Source organism: Pipistrellus kuhlii, unplaced genomic scaffold, assembly GCF_014108245.1.
Source record: "Pipistrellus kuhlii isolate mPipKuh1 unplaced genomic scaffold, mPipKuh1.p scaffold_m20_p_8, whole genome shotgun sequence".
NCBI classification, from domain to species: domain Eukaryota; kingdom Metazoa; phylum Chordata; class Mammalia; order Chiroptera; family Vespertilionidae; genus Pipistrellus; species Pipistrellus kuhlii.
The window spans coordinates 15,490,398-15,515,407 of NW_023425584.1; the positions used below are offsets into that span (position 1 = coordinate 15,490,398).

At 39.2% G+C, this 25,010-nt stretch overlaps 1 protein-coding gene across 3 annotated transcripts; it reads right to left on the reverse strand.

The window, feature by feature from the left end:
- Positions 1-2,282: 2,282 nt before the first annotated feature.
- On the reverse strand, positions 2,283-24,157 carry MRPL22 (mitochondrial ribosomal protein L22). 3 transcript variants are annotated; one of them, XM_036423734.2, is made up of 7 exons: positions 24,057-24,150; positions 23,934-23,976; positions 14,753-14,888; positions 10,980-11,045; positions 9,247-9,324; positions 7,628-7,697; positions 2,283-2,580 (listed from the first exon to the last, which is right to left on the reverse strand). In XM_036423734.2, exons 1-7 carry the CDS (start codon positions 24,082-24,084, stop codon positions 2,369-2,371), a joined length of 633 nt encoding a protein of 210 aa, XP_036279627.1. In that variant the 5' UTR covers positions 24,085-24,150; the 3' UTR covers positions 2,283-2,368. The 3 variants fall into 3 exon arrangements, with proteins under 3 accessions (XP_036279627.1, XP_036279626.1, XP_045432629.1); XM_036423733.2 differs by lacking the exon at positions 23,934-23,976 and having other exon boundaries at positions 24,057-24,157; XM_045576673.1 differs by lacking the exons at positions 14,753-14,888; positions 24,057-24,150.
- Positions 24,158-25,010: the final 853 nt, after the last annotated feature.

Sequence of the window (25,010 nt, forward strand, 5' to 3'; positions counted from 1 at the left end):
ATATGCATTTCTTATGTCAAGTTTATTCCTAGATATTTTTTACATTTAGGTCTTTATTTTAATACCTTTTTAAAAAATTTTATTTGCTGATATTTGTTGTCTTAAAGCATTGATTTTTATATAATGATTTTATACCCAACTGCTTTATTGAACTCTCCTTACTTCTAATAATTTTTCCGTTTATTTTCTTGAGTTTCTTGGTAGACAAGTATATACAAATAATATTTTGTCTCCTCCTTGCCAAGTTTTCTCCTATTTCATTTTGATTTGCTGAATTGACTAAACTTTCAGGAAATAATAAGTGGCCATGGATAGTGGGCACACCTGACCTTACCTGACTTTGATGGGAAACACCAGAGCTCTACCATTAAGTATGATGATACCCGAGGCAGATACTCCAACCCCCTTTCAGTTTGAGAAAGTAAAAAAGCACTCACAACAAGGCCATGCAGTCCAACATGCTGGACATAAACTGTCTCACAGAACATCAACTCGGACAAGGCTGCTCTCAGACCATGAGGAAATGAAAGCGAGTCCATACCATCCATAATTTTGTCTAAGCACAGACAGACAAAAATAGAGTCACTGTGCCACCCACAAAATACCAAACATCCCCCTCTCTTGGTTAAAATGAGTGACTATTGCCGAAACCGGTTTGGCTCAGTGGATAGAGTGTCGGCCTGTGGACTGAAAGATCCCAGGTTCAATTCCGGTCAGAGGCATGTATGTTGGTTGCGGGCACATCCCCAGTAGGGGTTGTGCAAGAGGCAGCTGATCGATGATTCTCTCTCATCGATGTTTCTAACTCTCTATCCCTCTCTCATTCTCTCTGTAAAAAAGCAATAAAATGTATTTTTTAAAAATAATAATAAATGAATTGACTATTAATTCTTTACCAATTATGCCTCTTTTCTCATCCTAGCTTACCCTGCCCTTATATAAAATTTATTGAGATAATCACAGAATTCTCACCGCTACACACACGTTCCTACAGCACCCAACCAAGAGCAACCCCTTGCTTCCTTGGACTCCACAAGTCATCCTACCCAGAAGTTCTAACACCTTCATGTTGGGACAACCATGGCTCCCCATGGTGTGTGTTCTCCCTCAACACAAGTGAACCTGTTCAGCTGCAGTTGTGTTCATGGTGGTCTCCGGCTGGAAGACATTAACAACAACAAAAAAATTGTTTTTAATTTAAAAAAATTAACAAGACCAAGTGAGTCAGGATCATTGGAGCAAAACTGAGAGTCTACATGAGCGAGCAAGCACCAGGCTCTTCCCTTGCATACAAAAGTTTGAGAAACACTGAACTAGGGCTATGGACAGAGCAGCTTCTTGTCAGTGAAAGCAAGTATATCACTGAGAGCCAGGACGCACTGAGCACTCATTTAATACTAACAATTTTCTGCTCACAAAAGGTAAGTGAGCACCACCTACTGCCTTGCTCAGAATGCAATGCTGAGATTGCTTCAATTCCTCTCAGTAATTGAATTTACTCTGAAAAAAATGAATCAATCCTAAATAAGATATCCAACCTTTACAAAGCATTGTTAGAATGGAACATGAAAACAGTATTAATACCTAGAAGAAAACTTTCTGAGTTAAGGCTTTGGAGTTTTATAATAAATATATATAAATAAACTTCTGTAATTTCAAGTTACTATTAAAACAGTAAAGGAAAATATAATCCCTCCTCCATTGGCCTATACCCGTGGTCGGCAAACTGCAGCTTGCGAGCCACATGCAGCTCTTTGGCCCCTTGAGTGTGGCTCTTCCACAAAATACCATGGCCTGGGTGAGCCTACTTTGAAGAAGTGGCATTAGAAGAAGTTTAAGTTTAAAAAATTTGGCTCTCAAAAGAAATGTCAATCGCTATACTGTTGATATTTGGCTCTGTTGACTAATGAGTTTGCCGACCACTGGCCTATACCAACAGAGAAAGGAAAAACAGAACCACAGAATGCCCTAAAATTCTGCAATAAAACAGCAAGCAGGTAAGCTCAGCTCCACACTCCCTCTATTCCCAAGGGAAAATGAGAGAAATAAGGACAAGCTTTCTTATCCTGAAACCTACTCATGTTCAGTATCAAACTTCCACCTGTAGGACACTAGTTGGAAAGTTAACATTCCTAGTGAGTTCCAGTCTGTTACTATTGTATGTCTAGAGCAGATTTCCCCTTCCATGTTGCAAACACATAAAACATATCCAAAGGCTCAGAGAGATGGGCAATCTTACACAGACAAAACTAGCAGTTGTACTTCAATAATTCAATGACAAGTCATAAAACGCCTCTGTCTTTAATTACTGTTTGTTTTTAGGAAATAAATGGCAAACTATATACACTGTGGAGTCTGATTTCCGCCATCATAGAGTGTGAATGATGGTCCGGTTTCGAAGCTGCTGAATATACTCTTTGGCGTGGGTGACTGCTGTCTTTGGTGGTTCAGGTGCAGGTGGAGGGCCTTCTACCAACTTCACAAAATAATGGCAATAAACCTTCTCCATGATCCCACAGCGGCCTCTGCCATGGTATCGAATGCGTTTCAGGTACTGGCCTCGGCCTGAGTTGGACTGAGCTAGACAGGGAAGAAAAAAGAGAATTATAGGAAATGACTGAACTCACGGTGCTCTAGCTTGATCAGCTGAGCAATTTCTGCCCTTTCCTTGACTGGATTCTAAGACTACATGAGCTTTCTGGCTGGCTAGAGCAGGCTGGTCTCAAAGCAAATATCTCCTGAGTACTCACTAAGGACCAGGCTCTCTTCTAGGTGTTGGAGAAACAGTGAACGAGACTGCGAGGACCCTGGCTCCATGCAGTGTACAATACAGAGGAGACAGAACATCAGCGTGCTCGCTTCCATTAGTGACAGGTGCTATGAGCAAAAGAAAACTGGTGGGGTGTTGGGGGGCAACTTTACGTAAGGGGGTGTCAAGGGGCACCCTTGAGGAAGAGACAATTGACCTAAGATCAGAATGAATCATCCAGGAAAATGTCTACGGGTAAAGTGTTCCAGAACGAGGGAACAGCAAGTGCAAAGGTCCAATCGTGGCACTGCGTTTGGCCTGTTTTAGGAACGATGAAGCACAGTAAGTACGGTGACGAGTGGTACCAATAAGGGAAAGAGGTCAGAGATCAGAAGACAGCATTACAGAGAGCCCTGTAGATTGAGGGAAGGAGTTTTTATTTTATTCCAATTGTGATGAAAGCCCCTGGAACCAACAGTTCCCAAATGCTGGTTCTTGGGCTAGCTACATCCAACTAACCTAAGGACTCTATTTTAAATGCTAATGCTAAGACCCCACCCCTGGAGGTTTTAATTTAGTACATTTGAGGTGACATGGAAATCACATCCTGAGCAAACACTACCATTCCCACGGGCCCCATTCTGATTTCCAGCCAGTTTTAGGAACTCCTGCATTACACCTGCCCCTCAACTCCCATCCCCCACTGCATGGCAAAGTTTGACCTTTTAAAATTTGAAGAAATCTTTTAAATAGTTCATAAAAAGAAATCTGCCGGGACCGGTTTGGCTCAGTGGATAGAGTGTCGACCTGCGGACTGAAAGGTCCCAGGTTCGATTCCGGTCAAGGGCATGTACCTTGGTTGCGGGCACATCCCCAGTGGGGGGTGTGCAAGAGGCAGCTGATCGATGATTCTCTCTCATCGATGTTTCTAACTCTCTGTCCCTCTCAATTCCTCTCTGTGTAAAATCAATAAAATATATTTAAAAAAAAAAAAAAATCTGTTCGCCCATAGTGAATCAGAGTAGTAACCACTACCTACTATGCTCTGAATTTACTCACTTACCTTTTTTAGTTAATTTAATAAGCCTTTTAAAAAGGCGAAATCTACAGACTGCATATCAGATTCACCCACTTCAGTACTTTCCATTTGCATATTCTTACTGTGACATAACTTTATCGATATAGGGACTATATCAAAGTATGCACTTGACAACGTAGGTGCCTTTGCTTATGCCATTACCTTAGTCTGACAATCTTTTCTCATGAACATTCTTTCAAAAGCCTATCTTTAAAATCTAATTTTTCTAGAAAAATCTCCATGACCATTCTAACCCATACTGACCTCTTCCCTACTCCAATACCATTTACCTATATTACTGCTTTTTGTCCCAAACCATATGCTATCTTGGGTAAGTGTTCATGTTTCCCCTGTATAGTCACTTCTTCAACCAAACTTCACTCCTTCTGTAATGCACCAGAAAGTCATGCTCCACAAGAAACAGAAATGATTTTATAATGCATCCTCTGCTAATATAATAGTTTCAATACAGGCATCTCTAATAAGTTTGCTCAAATTATAAAATAAGAACCAAAGTTTTCCAAGAGCATATTATACTAACAGTGTACATAGTTTTGTTCCAACTCAGAAGAACAATTCATGTATCCTTCCAAAGGGCTACTACTGCCAAACAACAAAATGATAGGCATTAAAGGTTTGAAACTGCTGCCAAGACTCACCGTCACTAACTGGAATTAGGGCAGAGGTCACTGTGTGTGTAGTGCACATGGGAGGTACTCAGATACTTTTTGAATGAAAGAGAAAACATTAAGACATCTCAAAAATAGGAACAACCTTCTAAAGGTAATGTCCAATAGGTACCATGTAGTTAAAATAATGTCAATATTTCCGATCACTAGCATTTAGGTAATTGAGAACCTTGACATTTTAACATTAGAAACTCTCCCTTCCCCACTTCATCACTCTTAGCCCAGAAGACTGATTTACAAAGTCAGTCGATCACTTTCTTTAGTGAATCACTTTAGATGCCAATGAATCATTAAGCAGTGACATTTTATTAGTCCATGTCCACTTGTTAAGGCTATTCACAGTGTCATTAGTCATCATTATAAGTTTGAAAGGGAAGTGAACTTTCAAAGTCTGTGGTCATGCAACACCAGGTATTAGCTTTAGACTGATGTCAGGCATCTGAAGGAATTACTGTATAATGAGAACATATGCTACCAAAAAAGCACTTCCTTTAAATACCTATTCTTACCTATTTTAGGTGACTGGTGACACAAAATGGTAGCTAACGAGTAGTTAGTCTTTCAAATCTTAAAAGCCTATGGAATAAAATATCTAAGCCTTTTCCAAAAATACAATAAAATAAATCACTTTCCTACATTTTATCAGTAAGAATCACTAGGGTACTTACCCAGGCCTCTCCCCTATTGTTTATATCAGTGAGTCTTTGGTGAGGCCTAAAAATCTGTATTTTTACTAAGAACCTCAGATGATTCTTATTGGGGAAACTTGGCAAATACAAGGATAAAATGCCTGATATAATATTTCATTTTCCACTAATCTCTTTTTCATTCCTAATGGGATTATGTAATAAAACACTTAACAAATGAGTTTTTAAAATCCTAAGACAAATCCTGCCCTGGCCAATGTTCCTGAGTGGTTAGAGCGCTGGCCTGTGCACTGGGTTTGATTACTAATCAAGGGCACATACCTGGGCTGCAGGTTCAATCCCTGGCCCTGGTCACTCAGGAGTCAACTAATTAATGTGTCTCTCTCACAGTGATGTTTCTGTTTCTCTTTCTCTCCCTTCCCCTCTCCTCTTCCCTCCCTTCTTTCCACTCTCTCTAAAAATCAATGGGAAAATATCCTCGGGTGAGGATTAACAAAAAAAACAAGAAAAGAAAATTATATGACAAACCCAAACTACCAGCCCTAATTCAAAGTTTTTTACACAGGATTAGATGAAAAGAGGGTGCAGGTAGGGCAGAGGTTTTTAAACAGAAATGTGCATAATGAGACCAATGAATTAAAGGCCCATTCATGTAAGACGGGTTAAATTTATTTTTGCTCAGTGGCAACAATGGGCTTTGCTCATTCATTTGATGGGCCATGATTAAGGTCCTCCCTCTATCTTTCTCTACCACAATTATTAAAGTGGAATTAAAGACAAATTCAATTTCATTTGTATCTGAATTCCATTACCAAGTGTTGTCTATCAGCTAAGAAGCCCACACATTCCTATGAAACTGAATAACATTGATTAAATCTGATTTTATTTTCAGAAAAGCACGGGAAAGGTCACCAAGAGGTTTTAAGCAAATGGTCTTCCTCTTCATCCATTTCACTTCTTCCAATAATTCTGGGCCCTCCCAGTATTATTTACTCATGTTGCTCCCAGAGGAAAATGTTTATGGTTTAACTACTGCAGCCCTGTATCTTCTAAGTTACCAGACTGATTTCCTTCTGCATCCATGCATGTTATCAGAATATATTTTAAAGTTTCAGCTTTAAAATAAAATATTTCCATTGAGAATCTTAACTCATTTGAATTTCAGAAGTAGGTGTGGTTTCAGCATCAATTCCAGATGCGTTGAAGTAAGTGTCTCCACCAGGACAAAGTTTATGTGACAAAGAGGAATTCAAATGATTTTCTCTACTCTAATTGTTGAAAAATACTAAGGTACAACAAATTTTCCCCATAATAATTCAGCCCCTTTCCCTCAATTTGAAGAGTAGCAGTTCCCCCATATCTTGAATTTAAAATATCTATTAAAAAAAAGAGTAATATGCTAATTAGACTGGACGACCTTCCGGATGAAGCTGGGGCTGGGAGGGAAGCCCAGGTCCCAGGTGCCTGCTGGCAGCCAGAAGGAAGACCGGGTCCCGGGTGCCAGAGGGAAGCCAGGACCGGCAGCCAGGGGAAGGAAGGCCTACTCTTGCATGAATTTCATACATCATCGGGCCTCTAGTCTTTAGATAAAAGAATCCTCCTTATATGTAGGTTTAGCAGATGGAGAAAATTTTGCTTAGACATCAGCATCTTTGTTTGATTACAAAACTGCTGAAGTTAGGAGTAACTGCTGCTGAAGTGAGAGAAATACATTAACTCCAGCTACTGTTCCACTTTACTGTGTGTTGGGAGGAGGCAAAGAGAACTTTGTAATAATCACTGATCTCTTTCTGGAAAAAGAGCTGTGTGAAGGTATACTACAAAAAATCCCTCACACTTTGTACTGTACAAATGCTTCCCAAAGCATCTCACTTACATGAGTTTAATTTGATGTGGAAAAAGCATGCAAAACCAAAAATAATGCTTCCGGATGTAATACCAAAGGGACATTTGCACACCTGGGTCATCTGAGTCTTCCAAGGCCCTTGGCTTCTACAATTCAACAGATCTTCCACTCTGGTCATTGGAAGGTTAATCTACAGGGCACCTTTATGGGTTAGGCACCTGGCTTGGCACATTATGAATAAAGACTTGTTTTAAAGTCAACCTATGATCCTTTAGGTTGACAAATAATTCATTCAAAACAAAATCAATTATGTTCTTTCTTAGTTTTATTATGATTAAAAGACCACTCCATGTACTACCTTGGTATCCATTACTCAATAATTATTGGCAATGGGTTTCATAATCCCAGTCTCATTATAGAATAGGTAACAATAAAGCACTGTTATTACCATTTACAACAGGTTAACATGAGCACGCTGAAGACAGAAAAGCTATTACCAGCAATTTTCACTGGCAAACGCAGCCCTAAGTGATTAGATATCAAAGACTATTGTTGGATAAAGAACCTGACATCGCTATCAGAAGAGATTTCCAACACTAAAAATGTTAAAAATCTTACCTATGTATAAATTGGATCTGAATTCCACATTGTGGTCTCTCACTGCCATCTCTTGTGCTTCTAAAAGAACCTTAAACAAGGAAAAGAAAGGCATTCACATCACTGACCCTGATCTAAAGTGAAATGAAATTTCTCATTTCTTGTTGTTATCTCTTAGACTGCTAATCACATGCCTCCATTTTACAGTCAATTTTAAAAAGAGAATATCCAATGATAACAGTACCAAGGAGAAAGGGTACAGTGAGCTTTCCTTCCTCAGAGAAGAATTGCAAATGCAAGGAACACAGTCCATCCGGCCAGGTTTTAAATGGAATGTGTGAGCTGTGAAGGAGCAGATAGCAGCCCTTGCAGCAGTACACTTCATAATGAATATTATGTCTTTGAGTCTGAGACTTGCCAAATAGTTCAAGAAGCTCAAGAACTAAATCTTATTCAAAATACTTAAACTTCAGAACCACCGTAACCATTAACAATATCAGACAAGTAGAAGAAAACATACTTGAAATTTTCCTTTAGGAATTACTACATTTAAACTTCATACATATTTTGAATTAACTTCCTCCAGAGCACATTTTTAGAAACCGGAAAACTGTCAGAAATAACAGAAGCCAGATCTTTCACTCCTTTAGATAAAGAATATAGTACAAAACTGGTACACAACAGACGTTCAGTAATTGCATTCTGAATTGGATTAAATATAGGCACTGGATTATATGGAACCTCTTAGAAGTCTAAGTCCATCAATCGTTAACTATTCACCTACTAAACTGAAAAGATAAGATTGACCCTAGGTGAAAGACTTAACTGAAATATAGAAAATAATGCTGATAACCCTGGATATTCTCAAACCAGCTTTTTGAAACAAGAATCAGTGAATTTACCATTAGTCTATTTATACATAGTGAATCAGTTACACTTAGAGCTGGGTCTTTAAAGATTATATAATCCAATCCCACCTGTTTTACAAACAAGAAAAATGGGACCAGACAGATTATCACAATAGAAATATGAGAGCCGAAACGGTTTGGCTCAGTAGATAGAGCGTCAGCCTGTGGACTGATGGGTCCCGGGTTTGATTCCGGTCAAGGGCATGTACCTTGGTTGCGAGCACATTCCCAGTAGGGGATGTGCAGTAGGCAGCTGATCGATGTTTCTCTCTCATCAATGTTTCTAACTCTCTATCCCTCTTCCTTCCTCTCTGTTAAAAAAATCAATAAAATATATTTTAAAAAATTAAAAAATAATAAAAAAAAAGAAATATGAGAAAAAGGACTGGACTCCAAGTCTCCAGAATCCCAGTCCAATGCTCTTTCCACTCAACTAGTTAGAAAATCATAAACTCTCAGTTGTGGAATTGACCAAAAAAATATATCAAGCCCCAAATCATTAAAATGTATCACAGACTTCAAATATAAATGTCTGGTGCAAATAAAAGCATCACCAAAAAAAAAAACACGCTTAAAGCACATGACATTCCTAAGGTTTAAGGACATTAATGAAACTGAGCATCCTAAATCTGTATTATATAAACCAGGCATTAACACCAGGGAATTCAGAATTTAGGCTGAGCTTACTAACACAAGACAGCTATACACCCCTCACCTCAAATCTTAGTTTACCTCTTTAATTATTTGGGCTCCTTTTTTGTCACTGAATTCCAATTGAGCCAAAGCCTGATCAATGGACATGCCTCGAATCTAGAATTAAGGGGTGACAGACAAGAGAAAATAAGCAAATTAATTTACAAAATCAATGTTCTCTTTTCAATGAAAAGCAAGTCTTTTTTTTTTTTTAATTCTTTATTGTTAAAGTATTACATATATCTCCTTTTTCCCCAAATGACCTCCCCCTCCGTCCCCCCCTCCCCGCTCCTGCTCTCCAGCACAGGTCCTCAACCCCCTACTGTCTATATCCACTGGTTATGCTTATATGCATGCATACAAGTCCTTCAAAAGTCTTACATAATCTAAATAACTTCTAAAAAATAGCTAAGTAGATATATGTTGATTATATCTCAATAAAACTGGGAGGAATTTTTTAAATTAAAACTAATGGCCCAGTGCATGGATTCGTGCACATTGAAAGGATATTAATTAGAAAAAATATTTTAATAAAGCTATTCACCCTTTCTTCATAATAGAAGTATCAGAGATGAGAGAAAATTAGTAAAATGTATATGAAAGTAATATATAAATTGATTAACAGTAACATGATATAACAAAGACATGATATAAAAACAAACATGATATAAAAACAATAAAAACATGACATTAAAAAAAAAACATGATATAAAAACAATGATAAAAACGACTGATAAATTGATTCAACTTATTCTAATTATCTCCCTGTATACCACATAAGAGTAAAACCATTTCCAGAGTGCTTGACTAATTTCCCTTGTGATGAAGTATGGATATTTACAACTTTAACATTAACATCACACACTCTTGGAACTGGAGAAAAAGCAACATATAACTGACCATGTCTGAAAACAGGTTCAGGTAGGAATATTCCTACTCTGTATAGAGTTTGTTCTTATGATTTATTAATAGTATTCGCAAATGCTGGCATCACGGGAAACTGTCTTCAAGTTAATTCAAATGGGAGGCCAGAGTCAGACAGGGACAAATACCATGCATGCGCGAGTCAACTTTTATTTTTAAATTGCCAGTGCGTATCATATGTACCAACCGGCTGGTTGGTGGGTCAGTTGGACGGATGAACAGTCAGTCACTTAGCCTTTTATATATATAGATAGCTAACTAAATGCAGGCAAAAGAAAAGTTTGAGAAGTAATACCACTGTCAAAATCAAGCTTAAACTTGTTAACCATAAAACCTAGATTGTTAATAGTTTAAATAACATTAAAAGAGAGCAGACATGACAGAGAGAGACCACAGGTGGGCTAGGACCACACTAGGCAATAAAGACACCTCTTTCTCTTACAGGACAAATGCATTATATGTATATTTGCTGCTTTTGTCTCTTTTCATGCCTACATTTCATTTTCCCGAGAAAAAAATATACAAAGCGTCAGTTTTGAAACAGGTTGAATCAACTCTTACAGGTGAATAAACTTGCTTTCTGAATTCTCTGGTTATAGCCAGATTCCTGATGCCTTTGTTTTAAATATCTATGTACCCAATGTGACACAGTTTCTCAGAAGAAAGGTAAAAATTAAGCAAATAACTCATCTCTAAGCAATCATTTTTGGACTACCTACCAACTGTCTGAAAATGCAATTATACTCCTCACCTTGTAGAGGCAAATTTTTTTGATTTTTTAAATCCTGGGGGAGAAGTCATAGCTTAGATTCTTTAAGTATTATATGGTAATAGTTATTTTAGCTTACCAATTTTGCCAAATACCACATCTTGTCTTTGCTGTACTTTATTTGTCTTCGACAATGGTAGATTTCCTTACAAATAGAAAATAATAATAATAATAATAATAATAATAATGCTTTAGCAAATTTATACCAAAATTACAATAACAGTGTTGCTCAGTGGTTGAACCAGGAGGTCACAGTTCAATTCCCGATTCCAGGTCAGGGCACATGCCTGGGTTGCAGCCTCAAACCCCAATGAAGGGTGTTTAGGAGGCAGCCGATCAGTGATTCCCTCTCATTGCTGATGTTTCTGCCTCTCCTTTCCCTCTCCCTTCCTCTCTGAAATCAATTAAAAAAAAATTTTAATGACAGTAACATAGTGTTAATAAAGTTTTGACTTTCTATGCCTAATGAAAATCCTGTCATAAGAAATAAAAACCTTATTAAGATTTGCAGATTCTTTTTCCCTACACAAAATTATATATTTTTCAAAGTCTGGCTCTGTTGAAAAAAATTACTAAGGGAAAAATATAAAGTACAAAATGACAAGTTTGTGCCAATATATACTATATTTTTATCCAGAGGAAAGTATTTTTAAAACATGTAGCTCGCTAAAAGGACAAAAAGAAAAAGAATAATAAGAAAAAAGTTTCCTATTAGTGAAGAGAACAATGTGAAATGGACAAAATAACGGTTTTCACCAGTATTCTTGGTGTTTGGTCAAAAGCACAGGTTCTGGAATCAGATTGCCTGGGTTGGAATCCTACCCTGTTTCCCCGAAAATAAGACAGTGTCTTATATTAATTTTTGCTCCCAAAGATGTGCTAGGTCTTATTTTCAGGGGATGTCTTATTTTTCCATGAAGAAGAATATGGTACACGTTTATTGTTAAATGAAAACAAAGGAAATTTATTACCTGTATACGGTACGGTAGTACTGTAGTTGTCAACACAAACCAGACAAACTGAATCCTACAGTATCAAGAATTTACTCATTTATTCAATGATAATCATGTCATCATCCTCTGAACATCATCATAACAATCCAATTCCTGAATTTCCTGGTGAATTTCTTGTGACTCCATTTCTTTCAGAATCAGTGGACCAAATCTCTCATGTTTAGCCTAGGGGGGGGCCTTATTTTCGGGGTGGATGCCTTATATTTCACTCAGAAGGAAACCTGTAAGTAGGTCTTATTTTTGGAGGATGTCTTATTTTCGGGGAAACACGGTAGTTCTACTATTTACTAACTACAAAACCCAAGTTATTTGATCTATCTCGGCCTAAATTTCTTTAAAATGAAGATAATATTACCTCCCTCATAAAACTGTAAGAATGAAATAAAATAACATGTTCAAAAAAAAAGCACTTCAGCCGAAACCGGTTTGGCTCAGTGGTAGAGCGTCGGTCTGTGGACTGAAAGGTCCCAGGTTCGATTCCGGTCAGGGGCATGTACGTTGGTTGCGGGCACATCCCCAGTAGGGGATGTGCAAGAGGCAGCTGGTCGATGTTTCTCTCATTGACGTTTCTAGCTCTCTATCTCTCTCCCTTCCTCTCTGTAAAAAATCAATAAAATATATTTAAAAAAAAAAAAAAAAAAAAAAAAAATCACAATACAAAACAAAAAAAAAAAAAAAAAAAAAAAAAAAAAAAAAAAAAAAAGCACTTCACATTGCCTAGCACACAGTAAGATCTTAATAAATAGTTCACAAAGCAATTATCAAATTTTATTTGATCTAACTCTATGAGTTGGGAGAGGAAGCATTTTATAATCCTTTCACAAAGTGAAAACCAGAGAAATACAATGTCTAGCAAACATATCTTTGAAGTTCCCCTTCTGACTCTAAAACCCGCATTCTTTCCAGCATTATATGCTATTAACTCACCTATACAGTAAATTACATAAAGTAATTTATGTTAGGATATAATGTGCAAAATAGTTATTTGAATGAAGCAAGAGATTTAAATTATGAAACATACTAGTAGCCCTGTGCATGAATCCGTGCACCAGTAGCTCTCTACAGGCCTAGCTACAATGTGCCCGCTGCCCAGGGACTCTCCACGGCCCAGAGCCCCATCTGCGACCGGGCATGGAACACTTGCCTCGTCACCACCCCGCCTGGCCAGAGGCCCATCCGCGACTGGGCGAGGAAAGCTTGCCTTGTCGCTGTGGCGATGAAGCAAGCATTCCACCAGGCCACTCATGCTGCCTGCTCTCAGCGGCCGCCCCCTCAAGACTGGGAGACTCTGGAGGTGCTGAGAGGACTGGGTGCTGCCATCTTTGTGATGGAGTGATGGTTGATTTGTATATTACCCTTTTATTAGGGTAATATAGGATAAGCCAGTAGCTACATAATACCACTTTAAAAAATGTAGGAAACATTTGACAAGGCAAGCAATAACAAGGAGACCTGAGAATTTTCTAACATTCTGACTCCTGCAGGAAATTTTCAAATGCCTTAGAAACAGCAGTTTTCTCAAGTGGCCATCTTTTAATCTGTAGCATATTTCATTTCAGTTGCCATAGAAGCTGACAGCCTGAAAACTGTAGCAATACTTTAATTATATTTTCAGCAATAAAGTGTCCTGGGGAGCACAGGAGAGGAAAGAAAAACTGTCATAACTGATAATATTAATTTGCAAAAATTAATACACTCAAAAACGTATTTTATATAAAAACGTTTCAATTCTTGGTACCCCATGGTGGATTATCTTTAAACCTGAATTGTAGATAATTATCTTCAAATTTTGTAAAAAAGATACTGTAATCCTGGCAAGGGCATGGGAAAAGAGGAATCAAGAGTTTACAAAAAAAGGAGAAAGTTATTTAATCCTCCTTTTCTAAAATTAAAAAACTCTACATTTACTTTAGGCAGGTGCTTTGCCTAAGGATACTTTCTTAAGATAAGCCTTTAAAAATGTTTGCTGAACTGAATTATTTATAATTAACATAGTAATTCTATTTCTAAAGTACTTACCTCAGTTTATTAACTTAAGGATTCAAATGTTCCCTTCTTGTTTATGCTATCATTACTTGCTTAAACTTTTTTTTTTTAATTGATTTTAGAGGAAAAGAGAGAAGAGAAAAAAAAACATCAATGGGAAGAGAGAATCATTGTTTGGCTGCCTCCTGTACACCTCACACTGGGAAGTGAACTATGATCTCCTAGTTCATAGGTTGATGCTCAACCACTGAAACACACCAGCCCGGCATAAACTTTTAAACAGATGTAAATATATTCCACAGCAAGTTCATATTAAGCTGGATATCAGACATATCTCAGACAAGCAATCACAAGCAATGTGAAGAGAGTAAAAGAATTCTGAGCAGCTAAAGATTAAGATAAAACTCGATTAAATTCAAACCTTATGTTCAAAGATTTGTGAATTATAAAACAACCAAGTGTCTATATTCAAATATAAAACACTGGAAAACCATATATGATTTAAATATTGGTCAATAGTTTAAGTCATTCTTGCCCACTCTTCATGCTCCATTATCAAGAATTCATTAGCGAACCCCTGAAATAAAAAAATCAATAAATCTTAAACTACTAGCTTAGAGTTAAGGCCCCTATCCAGGAGATTAATAATGTAAGGCAAACAAATAGGAACAAGTACCATCTTTTAAAACTTCCAAAGAGATAAATCCAATGCATTTTCTTTATCAATTAAAGGATTATGCCAACTGCTGTATAATTTTTTCTTTTCCGAACATGGAATAATAAATCACTGCCAGCCACAGAAGAGTGAGAGGGCTTTATCAAAATTTAGAAATTGGTTCTATCACAAACTTACTGCTGGTCTCCGAGGTTCTCCAGGCAGTTGTGGAGGATAAACAATTTTATTCTTCTTCTCCCATTTTCGAGAAATGTCAAGAGAAGCACTTGTGTGGATGTGTGACTGGGGTAAAACGCTCTGAGACGGAAGCAGCCTGTAAAACAACAGACATTTAGCATCTTTTTCTGAACCATACCGTTTCCATTTTGACAGAAACTATGTAAGGATCACAAATGGAAACATTCTAATCATGTTCATTAACAAAAACACTGCTTTTACATTAAAAAAAAAAAAGCTCAAAGAGCTAGTTTATCAAAGGCTAGGAAGAATGAAAAGTTAATAACTTGAATAAAGTCAAATAATAAATATTCACCCAAGATCTCTTGCTCTCACTGACGAATAAATACTGACTCTGTATCATAAGTCAGCTCAGTCCTTCAGCAGATTGAAAGGCATCTGATGTGTGTTCCTCAACTTTGTTGAGTAAGAAGACCAATGACATTATTTTATAAACACTAAGAAATTAATGGATAAAGTTGGCATGATGTGTCTCCTGATAAAAGAGCATGCCACCCACCATCTTTCCACAAAAAATTAACCTAAATTGATAAAGCCTCTAGGTTCAATATAGGAAATACAGAGACAGGGGATCATATCAAACAACATCAAGGGAATGCACTCAGCCAAATCCAAGCTGTACAAAACTCTACAAGACAAACAACCAATTTTCTTCAACAGATAAGGGGGAAAAAGAGAGCTGAATTAAGAACCTACAGATTAAAGATGTAATGGAAATAATTAATTTTAGCTCAAATCGGTATGGCTCAGTGGATAGAGCGTCGGTCGGTGGACTGAAAGGTCCCAGGTTCGATTCCAGTCAAGGGCATGTACACTGGTTGCGGGAACATCCCCGGTAGGGAGTGTGCAGAAGGCAGCTGATCGATGGTTCTCTTTCATTGATGTTTCTAACTCTCTGTCCCTCTCTCTTCCTCTCTGTAAAAAATCAATAATATATATATATATATATATATATATATATATAATTTTTTTTTTTTAATCTAAATTTGAACATCGAGGGCAAGTCTGACATCCTCTGTGTTCCAGCACCAAGGACAACACCTGGCATAGGGATAATGAGTAAATATTTAACCCAGACTTCAATATTCAAAGTTGGTGTATATTTGCAGACTCTTACACAATATATACATGCAATTGGATGATATGCTTGGCAGCATCTTTGCTTTTAGCCCTCAAACCATTCAGGCTAAATAATTTTTTTGAATCGACTCTCCCAATGGCTCATTTCTCCTACTCGACCTCACGTAACCATTTATATCATAATATTAAGATCAGTGCCATCTATTGAAATACATACCTGACAAAATCTGTACATTTGCCATCCACATTTAGGTTCCAATATTTTAAACGAAACAGGGCAGGATTTCCTAATGAAACTCTAAGCCAGGTGATGAGGGCAGAGAGTAAGAAGTCAAGCAGACCTGGGTCTAAATACTAACTCTAATTTACTAAGAGAATGGCCTTGGGGAAGCCACATAACTTTCTAGATCTCAGGTTTCTCAACAGTAAAAGGAGTAATTACAGTAATTACTTCATAGGCTTCTTCAGAAGCTCAAATGAGATACTGTAAGTTAAATACTTAACCTGACACTTCATAGGGTTCAGTAAATTGTAGGTGTTATTTTTAGATTGAGAATAGCTACCTCACTTGATTGTTAGTAGATTAATAATTAGTGTGCTGTATCTTACAGTATCAAGGAGATGATAAACACTGATAGCTAATATTAACTAGGCCCTCTGAGCCGTTAATTCTTTCCTGTTCTCAAAAAATATAAATCCCATGAACTGTAAACTTTATATTACACCCATTCAAATATTCCCATGTTAAGTCATATCATTTATGTTTCTACAAAGTTGTAATTAACTTTGGGTACATGAAGGACCTCTTTGGGCTTCATTTTCTTTATCTATGAAAAGAGCAATTGGACTATATCATCTTTAGGATCTCTCCAAACCTTAATTCTGCTTCCAGTCCAAATATACATAAGAAATTAAACACATTATGAATTAATAATGAATAATTAATAATGAATACCTACAATACTTTCAGTGCTCAAATCATTCATAAAATGAATTATCAAGTAAAAACATTAAGTCATTATTCCAAATTGGGTACTTAATTCAGAAGTGTATTAAATCCGAAGTTCTTCTGTGCCCTCTCCTGGCCAGCTGTTAGAATAACACTAAGTTAAAAAAATAAAATGAGGTAATCATCAGGTAGAACTGAAAATAAAATTAACTCAAAATTGAGACTTTTATAAACACCTTTTTATGTGAGAAAGCTTATGAAGGGTCACTTGAGAAAACTCGAGAAAAGGAATTTGCTGGAATTAAAAAAATGGCATGGGTTACTGCTATTGTTTTCCAACAAATATTAATTTTTTAAAATTGATTTTAGAAAGAAGAAACATTGATGTGATAGAGAAACATCAATCAATTGCCTCCTGTACACACCCCGACCAGGGATTGAGCCCGGGTATATGCTCTGACTGGAAATCAACCCCACAACTTTTCAGTGTATGGGATGACCCTCCCACCAAGCCATACCGGCCAGGGCAAACATTACATTTTAAGTTTGCCTGGAGGTCCGTTTACTGATAGGGTTCTAAAGAATCAAAGCTAACTTTTTTTTTAATTATGTTTTTACTCTTGATTTTAGAGAGAGTTGAAGAGGGAGAGAAACATAGATGTGAGAGGGTAACACAGATCAGCTGCCTCCTGCATGCCCCCCACTGGGGATTGAGCCCACAACCCAGGCATATGCCCTGACTGGGAATTGAACCTGTGACCTCTCAGTGCATGGTACTATGCTCAACCAACTGAGCCACACCAGCTAGGGCTGTTAAACTTTTTTTTTTTTTTTTTTAAACCAGTAAAGAACATCTAGGATCAACTTTTATCATTTTGAAATCTAAGCATGACCACTAATAATAGCTTTTCATTTACTAGGAATCTGAAATCCTGTTAACTTCACTGTAAGCAGGTGAAGGTAAGCAGGTGAATCAACTCTCCAGAGTGCTTGTCCACACAGCATGCACGCAGTGGCCCGCAGTACAGTGAGACTGCCAGAGCCACGCAGAAAGCAGGTGGTAGACTAAAACTAGCCTAGGAAGCATGTCCTTACTCTCATTATTCTAGTGTTTCCTGTCTCCCGATACTTGAGGATTACATTTAAGTATCACTTTTTAAATTCTACCCACAGTCTTTAGGCATTGAGGAGTAGTAGATATAAGCCAAACTATAGAATTAAGTTAATTCCGATAAGACAGAGACTCTGAAACTTTCCAAAGTCACAACTGAAAGAAAGAACTAATACTTCCTATTTATTATTCAAAGTTCATTTTGAAATTCAGAACAAGATATAACCAAGTCCCAAGCGAAGATAATACTGGCCTCAGGCTCAATCTTGATAATATCATGCTATATGCATCAAGGAAAAAATTCTTTGTTCCAAATTTACTTCTGATAACATTAAGTTAATCCTACACTTGAGACTGAATAAAAGAACAGCCTCCCTCTTGCCTCATTTAAATCTAAAATAAAGGGCTGAAGTGATATGCATATTCTCATAACTCAATATAATCTTACTTTGTCAAAGTCAAGAACAATCAAACAAGGAAACAGCTTAGCAAATGAGAAAAGTAGAATTCCAGCAACTTTCAAAGTTTCTCAACTCCAGAACTACTGACATTTGGACCTTTGTTGTGGAGGGCTGTCCTGTGCCTTCAAGGATGTACAGTAGCATCCCTCACCTCTACCCACCAGATGCCAGTAACAAACCCTGCCTCAGCTGTAAGAAACAAAAATGTCTCCAAATGTCCCCTGGGTGGCAAAACTGCCCCCAGTAGAAAGACACTATTAGCTAAAGAGACAGTCAAAAACAAACAGTTAATTTTTGCAGAACAGGGAGCATGTACCAAAAGGTTCCTGTTATTATGTCATACATATGTGGGGTTAGTAAGCCAGATTTTCTATGTAAGCCAAGGTTAGCTAAATGCCTAAATTTTACATTCATCAACCGAGGATATGTCTTTTAAGTTTTTTAATTTATTTGAGACAAAGAAAGAGAGACAGAGACAGAGACAGAGACAGAGACAGAGACAGAGACAGAGAGAAGGAGGGAGAGAAACATTGACGTGAGAGAGAAATATCCATCGGCTGCCTCCCATACACGCCCCGACCGGGACTCAAACCTGCAACCTGGGAATGTGCCCTCATCTGTTATTAAATGCTTGGCCTTTCAGTGTATGAGATGACGCTCCAACCAACTAAGCCATACAGCTAAATTTTGTGTTTTTTAAAAAATACATATTTTTATTGATTTCAGAGACGATTTTTATTGATTTCAGATTTTTTTTATTTCAGGCCCTTAAGGTTGCCTGGCATTTCTATTATATTTCCTTTATCCATTTCATCTCCTAGCCCCTAAAAACAAATATCAGACCTTTTCTTGCTAGTCAAACCTCCCATATCTCCTCTCTCACTCTCAATCTCAACTGTTAACAATGCTTATTTAGCTAAGAAAAATCAAACAATTGGAAGATAATTTCCACAAGCTCCCACCATCTAATCCATATACCTACCCACATCCTTGTCCATATACACTTACTACCTTCTCTTGTTATTATGCATGAAATGTATACACCCCTTCTCCCCAGACCCCATTCCTTCCCACTTAGTATTCAAGTACATTGCTCAGGCACTTCTTTCTTCCCTCTTTCTATCAGAAATGATCTCTATTGGATCACTCCCATCAGCAAAAATATAAACTCAAATAGTCTCCTAACTCAAAACCAACCCTCCCCTAACCAAGTTCTCTAACTACTGCTGTGAAACTTTATTGTGTGCTGCACTAGTCATGACTGTGTCCTCACTGCAGAGTGAGCATTACAGCACCTCATCAATCACAAACAGATGCTTATGTTTAGCTGTGATGTTCCAGGGCAGATTCCTAGCTTGAGGACTATTAAATTACAAACACAACTATGGCTGTAATACGTATTTTTCTGGGAAGATGCTTGTGGCTTTCCTCGTGCTCTCAAAGAGGCCTGTGACTCAAATTTAAGAACCATTGTCTTAAAAAGCAAGAAATCACAACCCTTTGGATCACAAGGGAAGATTTAATTAAGAGAGCACAAAATCAACGTGGTTGTCAAATCTTGCTGGTCATGCAATCAGAACACTTGAAAGCAGAGATGAATAACAACCAGAGATATTTTCTACCACTAAAATGTACTCTTCATTTTAAACTTAAGTCACCTCTTCCCAAAAACCTTCCCTGACAAACCTCTTCTGTGCCCATCACTCTGCCCTCCCAAAGTGTGACAGGACACTATTTAAAGCCAAATGATTTTTTTTTTTTAGATCCTAGATTTGCTATGTATTAACTGTATACCCTTCGTAAGTCACAAAATTTCTCAAATGCATCCATCAGTGAAACGGGAGACTTGGAAAATGTCCGTTTACTACCAAATACAGCCTATGGAAAGGCTTCATCTGCTCAAGCCTTTAGATGAGGGATGCACTCTAAATTGACACAAGCCCTAACATACTCTCTCATTTTACAAAAGCCACTTCTAATTTATTTATTTCTAGCACATATATGCAATTAGTTTCCAAACACTGAATTAGATGATCCTTAAGATTTTACAGTTGCCAAAACTGGTTTGGCTCAATGGATAGAGCGTTGGTCTGTGAACTGAAAGGTCCCAGGTTCGATTCCGGTCAAGGGCATGTACATTGGCTGCAGGCACATCCCCAGTAGGGGGTGTACAGGAGGCAGCTGGTTAATGTTTCTCTCTCATCAATGTTTCTAGCTCTCTATCTCTCTCCCTTCCTCTCTGTAAAAAAATCAATAAAATATTTTTTTTTAAGATTTTACAGTTATCACGGGCAGTATTTATACCTTTCTACTTAGTTTTTATATAATCATTTCCCCATTATAGAATTATAGAATTTCAGAACTAGAAAGAATCTTACAAGATTATCTAGAAAATTCCAACCATCTTATATGGGACATTGATGAAAAGACTGAAGCCAAACTAAGTTATTTGGCTTAGATCTTCCCAATATAAATCACTGCAGGACAATTAAATCAACAAACATTAATAAAATCCTTACTTTGTTCAGGACTCAATGCTGGAGCTACAAAGAGGAACAAGAACTGACCCTATCTGTCCAGGGTTCACAGCTAGTAAAGGGCCCAGATACACGCACATGAGATGACTACTCAAGGCACACATGCTAAGAGGAAGGAGAAATCAATGCCTTTCATTTTTAGTGAGACCCGAGAAAACCTTCTGAAGGTGCAACATGTGAATAGGGGGTTAAATACCAAGAACTGCTGTTGTAGACAGAAAGTGAGGGCACAGCGTGAAAAAGCCAAGAGGCAGTGGTGCACAACGTATTCAGAAGACAGTAAATTAATCTGCATGGCTGCAGTAGAGAGAGAAGAAAACCTAAGAAAGCAAAGTGCAGACAAACCCTTAGGGCTGTAACCCCTATTTTCTTTGTTAGCCCACCTCTTCATCCTCTTGAAACAAGAAGCTAGGATGGAGGAAAAACAAACAAACAAACAAAAAACAAAACAAAAAATAAGAACTCAGTAATCATTTATAACGACAAAAGCAGCAACTGCAGTTAAAATGTAGGGTGGATGCCGAAACCAGTTTGGCTCAGTGGATAGCGTGTCAGCCTGCGGACTGAAAGGTCCCAGGTTCAATTCCGGTCAAAGGGCATGTACATTGGCTGCAGGCACATCCCCAGTGAGGGGGGTGCAGGAGGCAGTTGGTCGATGTTTCTCCATCATCGATGTTTCTAGCTCTCTATCCTTCTCCCTTCCTCTCTGTAAAAAATCAATAAAATATATATTTTTTTAAATGTAGGGTGGATGATTATATAACATACACCATCTTAAACATTATCTCTTAAAATAATCTATGAGGTAGGTACTACTATTCCTCTCATAACAAGAGAACTGAAACTTAGAAAGGTAAGTAACTTCCCCCAAATCACACACTTAAAAAGTAGATTTGCACCCAACTTTTCTGTATCCAAAGCCTATATAAACCAAAATAAAGGCTGATCAGAAAATTTACAATCAGATTATCAATCTCCAAATATCAATTGCTGTACTGAAAAAGAAAAAGAAAAAAAAGGGAGGCCCCTAACCTTAAGGAATGCTTTGGTCCTGAGATCAAATGACATTGTGAATACTCTATATATAAAAAGCCAGTATCCATGACGACCAAACGACCACCTCCCAGTCCCTCCCCTCTCTCCCCGACCCGCATAGAGCAGAGAGGGGTGGGGCAAGACTGGGAACTGGTGAGTGGGCTGAACGGCTGATCTCTTGATCCCTGTCCCCAGCCAGCAGGCTCCAATGGATCAGTGATGGTGAACGGGAGAATTGGGGTGGGTGGCGGGAGGACCAGGCTGGCTGTCAGGCCACCAGCTCATCCCTGGCTGCTCAGCTGCTTGGGGGCTTAGGCCTGTGGGAAAGCAGGCACTAGTGACTTCACCTCTATGCGTGTGTGCCAGGACAGCCGCTTATGGAACACGCTGCCCACTCGGGGCCATTCATGCCAGGGCAGCTAGGTCATGGGTGCTCCCCACAGCTTCCATCAGTTCCTCAAGCCCCCGCAGCAGCGGCAGTGGCAGCGGTGCCCACGTGAGTGGCCCCAAGCAGGCAGCGCATTCCATCAGTGGCCAGCCTGGTGCACTCATATAGAGGTGAAGTCACCGGCACCTGCTTTCCCGCAGACCTGAGCTCCTGAGCAGCTGGGGATGAGCTGGTGATCCCAACAGCCTGACAGCCTGTGGCACAGGTGACATTCGGACTGGGGACTGGTGAACAGGCAGAAGATGGCCCTGATAGCAGGAGGTAAGACCCTAGGGACTCAACTCGCACGATTTCGTGCATTGGGCCTCTAGTCCTATATTTTAAAAGCCTAATATGCTAAGTGTCTAGTCATTTGGTCAGCCATTCAACCAATCAAAGTATAATATGCTAATGATATGCTAAAGATGCTCAACCACTCGATATGACGAGCACTGACCACCAGGGGGCAGACAGTCAACTGGTACACCAGTTGCTATGACATGCACTGACCAACAATGGGCAGATACTCTGACTGGTAGGTCAGCTTGCTGCTGGGGTCCAACCCATGGGGACTGAGTGAGAAGGGACGAACATGCCCTGGAGCCCTCCTGTGTCCCTCCCCAGCTCTGACTGTGTGCCGGTGGGGTCCTTCAGCCTGGCCTACACCATCTTGCACTCTGGGACCCATCAGGGGATGTTGGAGAGCTGGTTTGGGCCCCATTCCACAGGCCAGGCCAAGGGACTCCATTGGTGCACAAATTCATGCACGGGGCCTCTAGTATAGTATAAAGCTTCAAAAACTCCTGTAACTGAGGGTCCTTAGGGAAGTTTTTTCTTTGGAGGGCTCCAAGTTCCTTGTCTAAAAATGGGGACGTACACTACGTAGGATGGTACAAGAACGAGATAATGCATAAAAAACAAGTAACACAACCCCAGGCAGGAAGTCAGCATGCTATCCGCAACACTGACCCTACAGGTGTAAGCAGGGCACTGGAGTGGGAACTAGGAAGGAGGACTGGGACCCTGGAGGTGTAAGCAGGGCACTGGAGGGGGAAGGTAGGAAAGTGGGGCACTGAGGCATGGTTAGGAGAGTCTGACCATGTTCAAAAAGATCAGAAGGAACGGTTTAGAAAAGATATGGCAGCCCTAGCTCATTTGGCTTAATGGACAGAGTGTTGGCCTGTGGACTGAAGGGTCCCAGGTTCGATCTGGCCAAGGGCACATGCCTGGGTTGAGGGCTCCATCCCCAGTACAGACAGTTCTGGAGGCAGCCGATCAATGATTCTCTCTCGTCATTGATGTTTCTCTCTCCCTCTCCTTTCCTCTCTCAAGTCAATAAAGAAATATTTTTAAAAAAGAAAAAAAAAGAAAAGACATTGCAGGTAATCCTAATTCCCTGAGGGCTGCCGGAATGGTGGGGTGTCATCTCCATGGCCTTAGAGCCCAAAACAGCACGCACAGAGGCTCCTAGTAACTTAAGGACTAGTCAGGCCGTGGCCCTTCTGCAACTGAGCCACTTACCCCAGGACCAGCTTCCGCCTCAGGTTCTGCATCCATAACGCACCTGCAACGGCAACACAACCCGTCAACGCAAACTCCCACCGCCTCTCCTTCCTACCGCCCCTTAACCACTAAAATCCTCACCCAGGCGGTCCAGCACCGCCGCCGCCATCTTTCTCCTCCCCTCTACGGAAGCCTCCGAGCTCAATCCGCGTCTGGACAGAACGCATGCGCGATATTCCGCTCCTCCCCACTCACTTCCGCCCCGCCCCCGCCCCCGGCGGAAACCCGGCCGCACCTACACCCGCGCTGTTGTCATGGAGACCACCAATACGCAGCCAAGGTACTTAATTTAAGGCGTAAAGGAATGAATGAATGACTTAACAAAGGCCGAAAACTACGGTAGTCCGTTTCCGGAAATTCATCGGGATCAAAAAAAATTAACAAAACCTCACCTCACAAAAGGTCTGGGAAAGAATTAGGGAAGCAGAGATCTTGAACAAGCCACCTAATCTGGATGGGCTCAGTTTTCTAGCCAGTAAAATAGAATAATGATCCTTACAGCAGTTTTAAGATCTCTACTGGAGATCACGTGGAAAGATCTTTTACAAAACAAACAGCTCAAATATTAAGTATGATGTCCTAATCCTTGTTAATCTCCAGGCTGACCTACAAGAGATAAAAGTTACTTATCAGCCGAGGCCGGTTTGGCTCAGTGGTAGAGCGTCGGTCTGCGGACGGAAAGGTCCCAGTGTTCGATTCCGGTCAAGGGCATGTACCTTGGTTGCGGGCACATCCCAGGTGGGGGGTGTGCAAGAGGCAGCTGGTCAATGTTTCTCTCTCGACGTTTCTGGCTCTCTATCTCTCTCCCTTCCTCTCTGTGAAAAATCAATAAAATATATTTTTTTTAAAAAAAGTTACTTATCACCGGGCACTTGCTACTGTATACGGCCTGCAGACATTTCACTAAATCTCAGTATTCCTCACGGCAATGCAACAAGGCATAGATTATCATTTTCCTTCTTCAAATGAAAAAGAGAGTTAGGATAAGCTAAAGTCTCTTTAGATAACAACTGTCAAAAACAAACAAACAAACAA

Bases quoted from the DNA above. Each gene is read 5' to 3' on its own strand.
- MRPL22 (XM_036423733.2), bottom strand. From the start codon at position 24,142: ATGCGTTCTGTCCAGACGCGGATTGAGCTCGGAGGCTTCCGTAGAGGG. The intron at 14,889-24,056 runs GTGAGGATTTTA...GTTGTTTTACAG, and splicing joins GGCGGTGCTGGACCGCCTGG to GCTGCTTCCGTCTCAGAGCG. The intron at 11,046-14,752 runs GTAAGTTTGTGA...TCTATTTGTAAG, and splicing joins GAGAACCTCGGAGACCAGCA to GAAATCTACCATTGTCGAAG.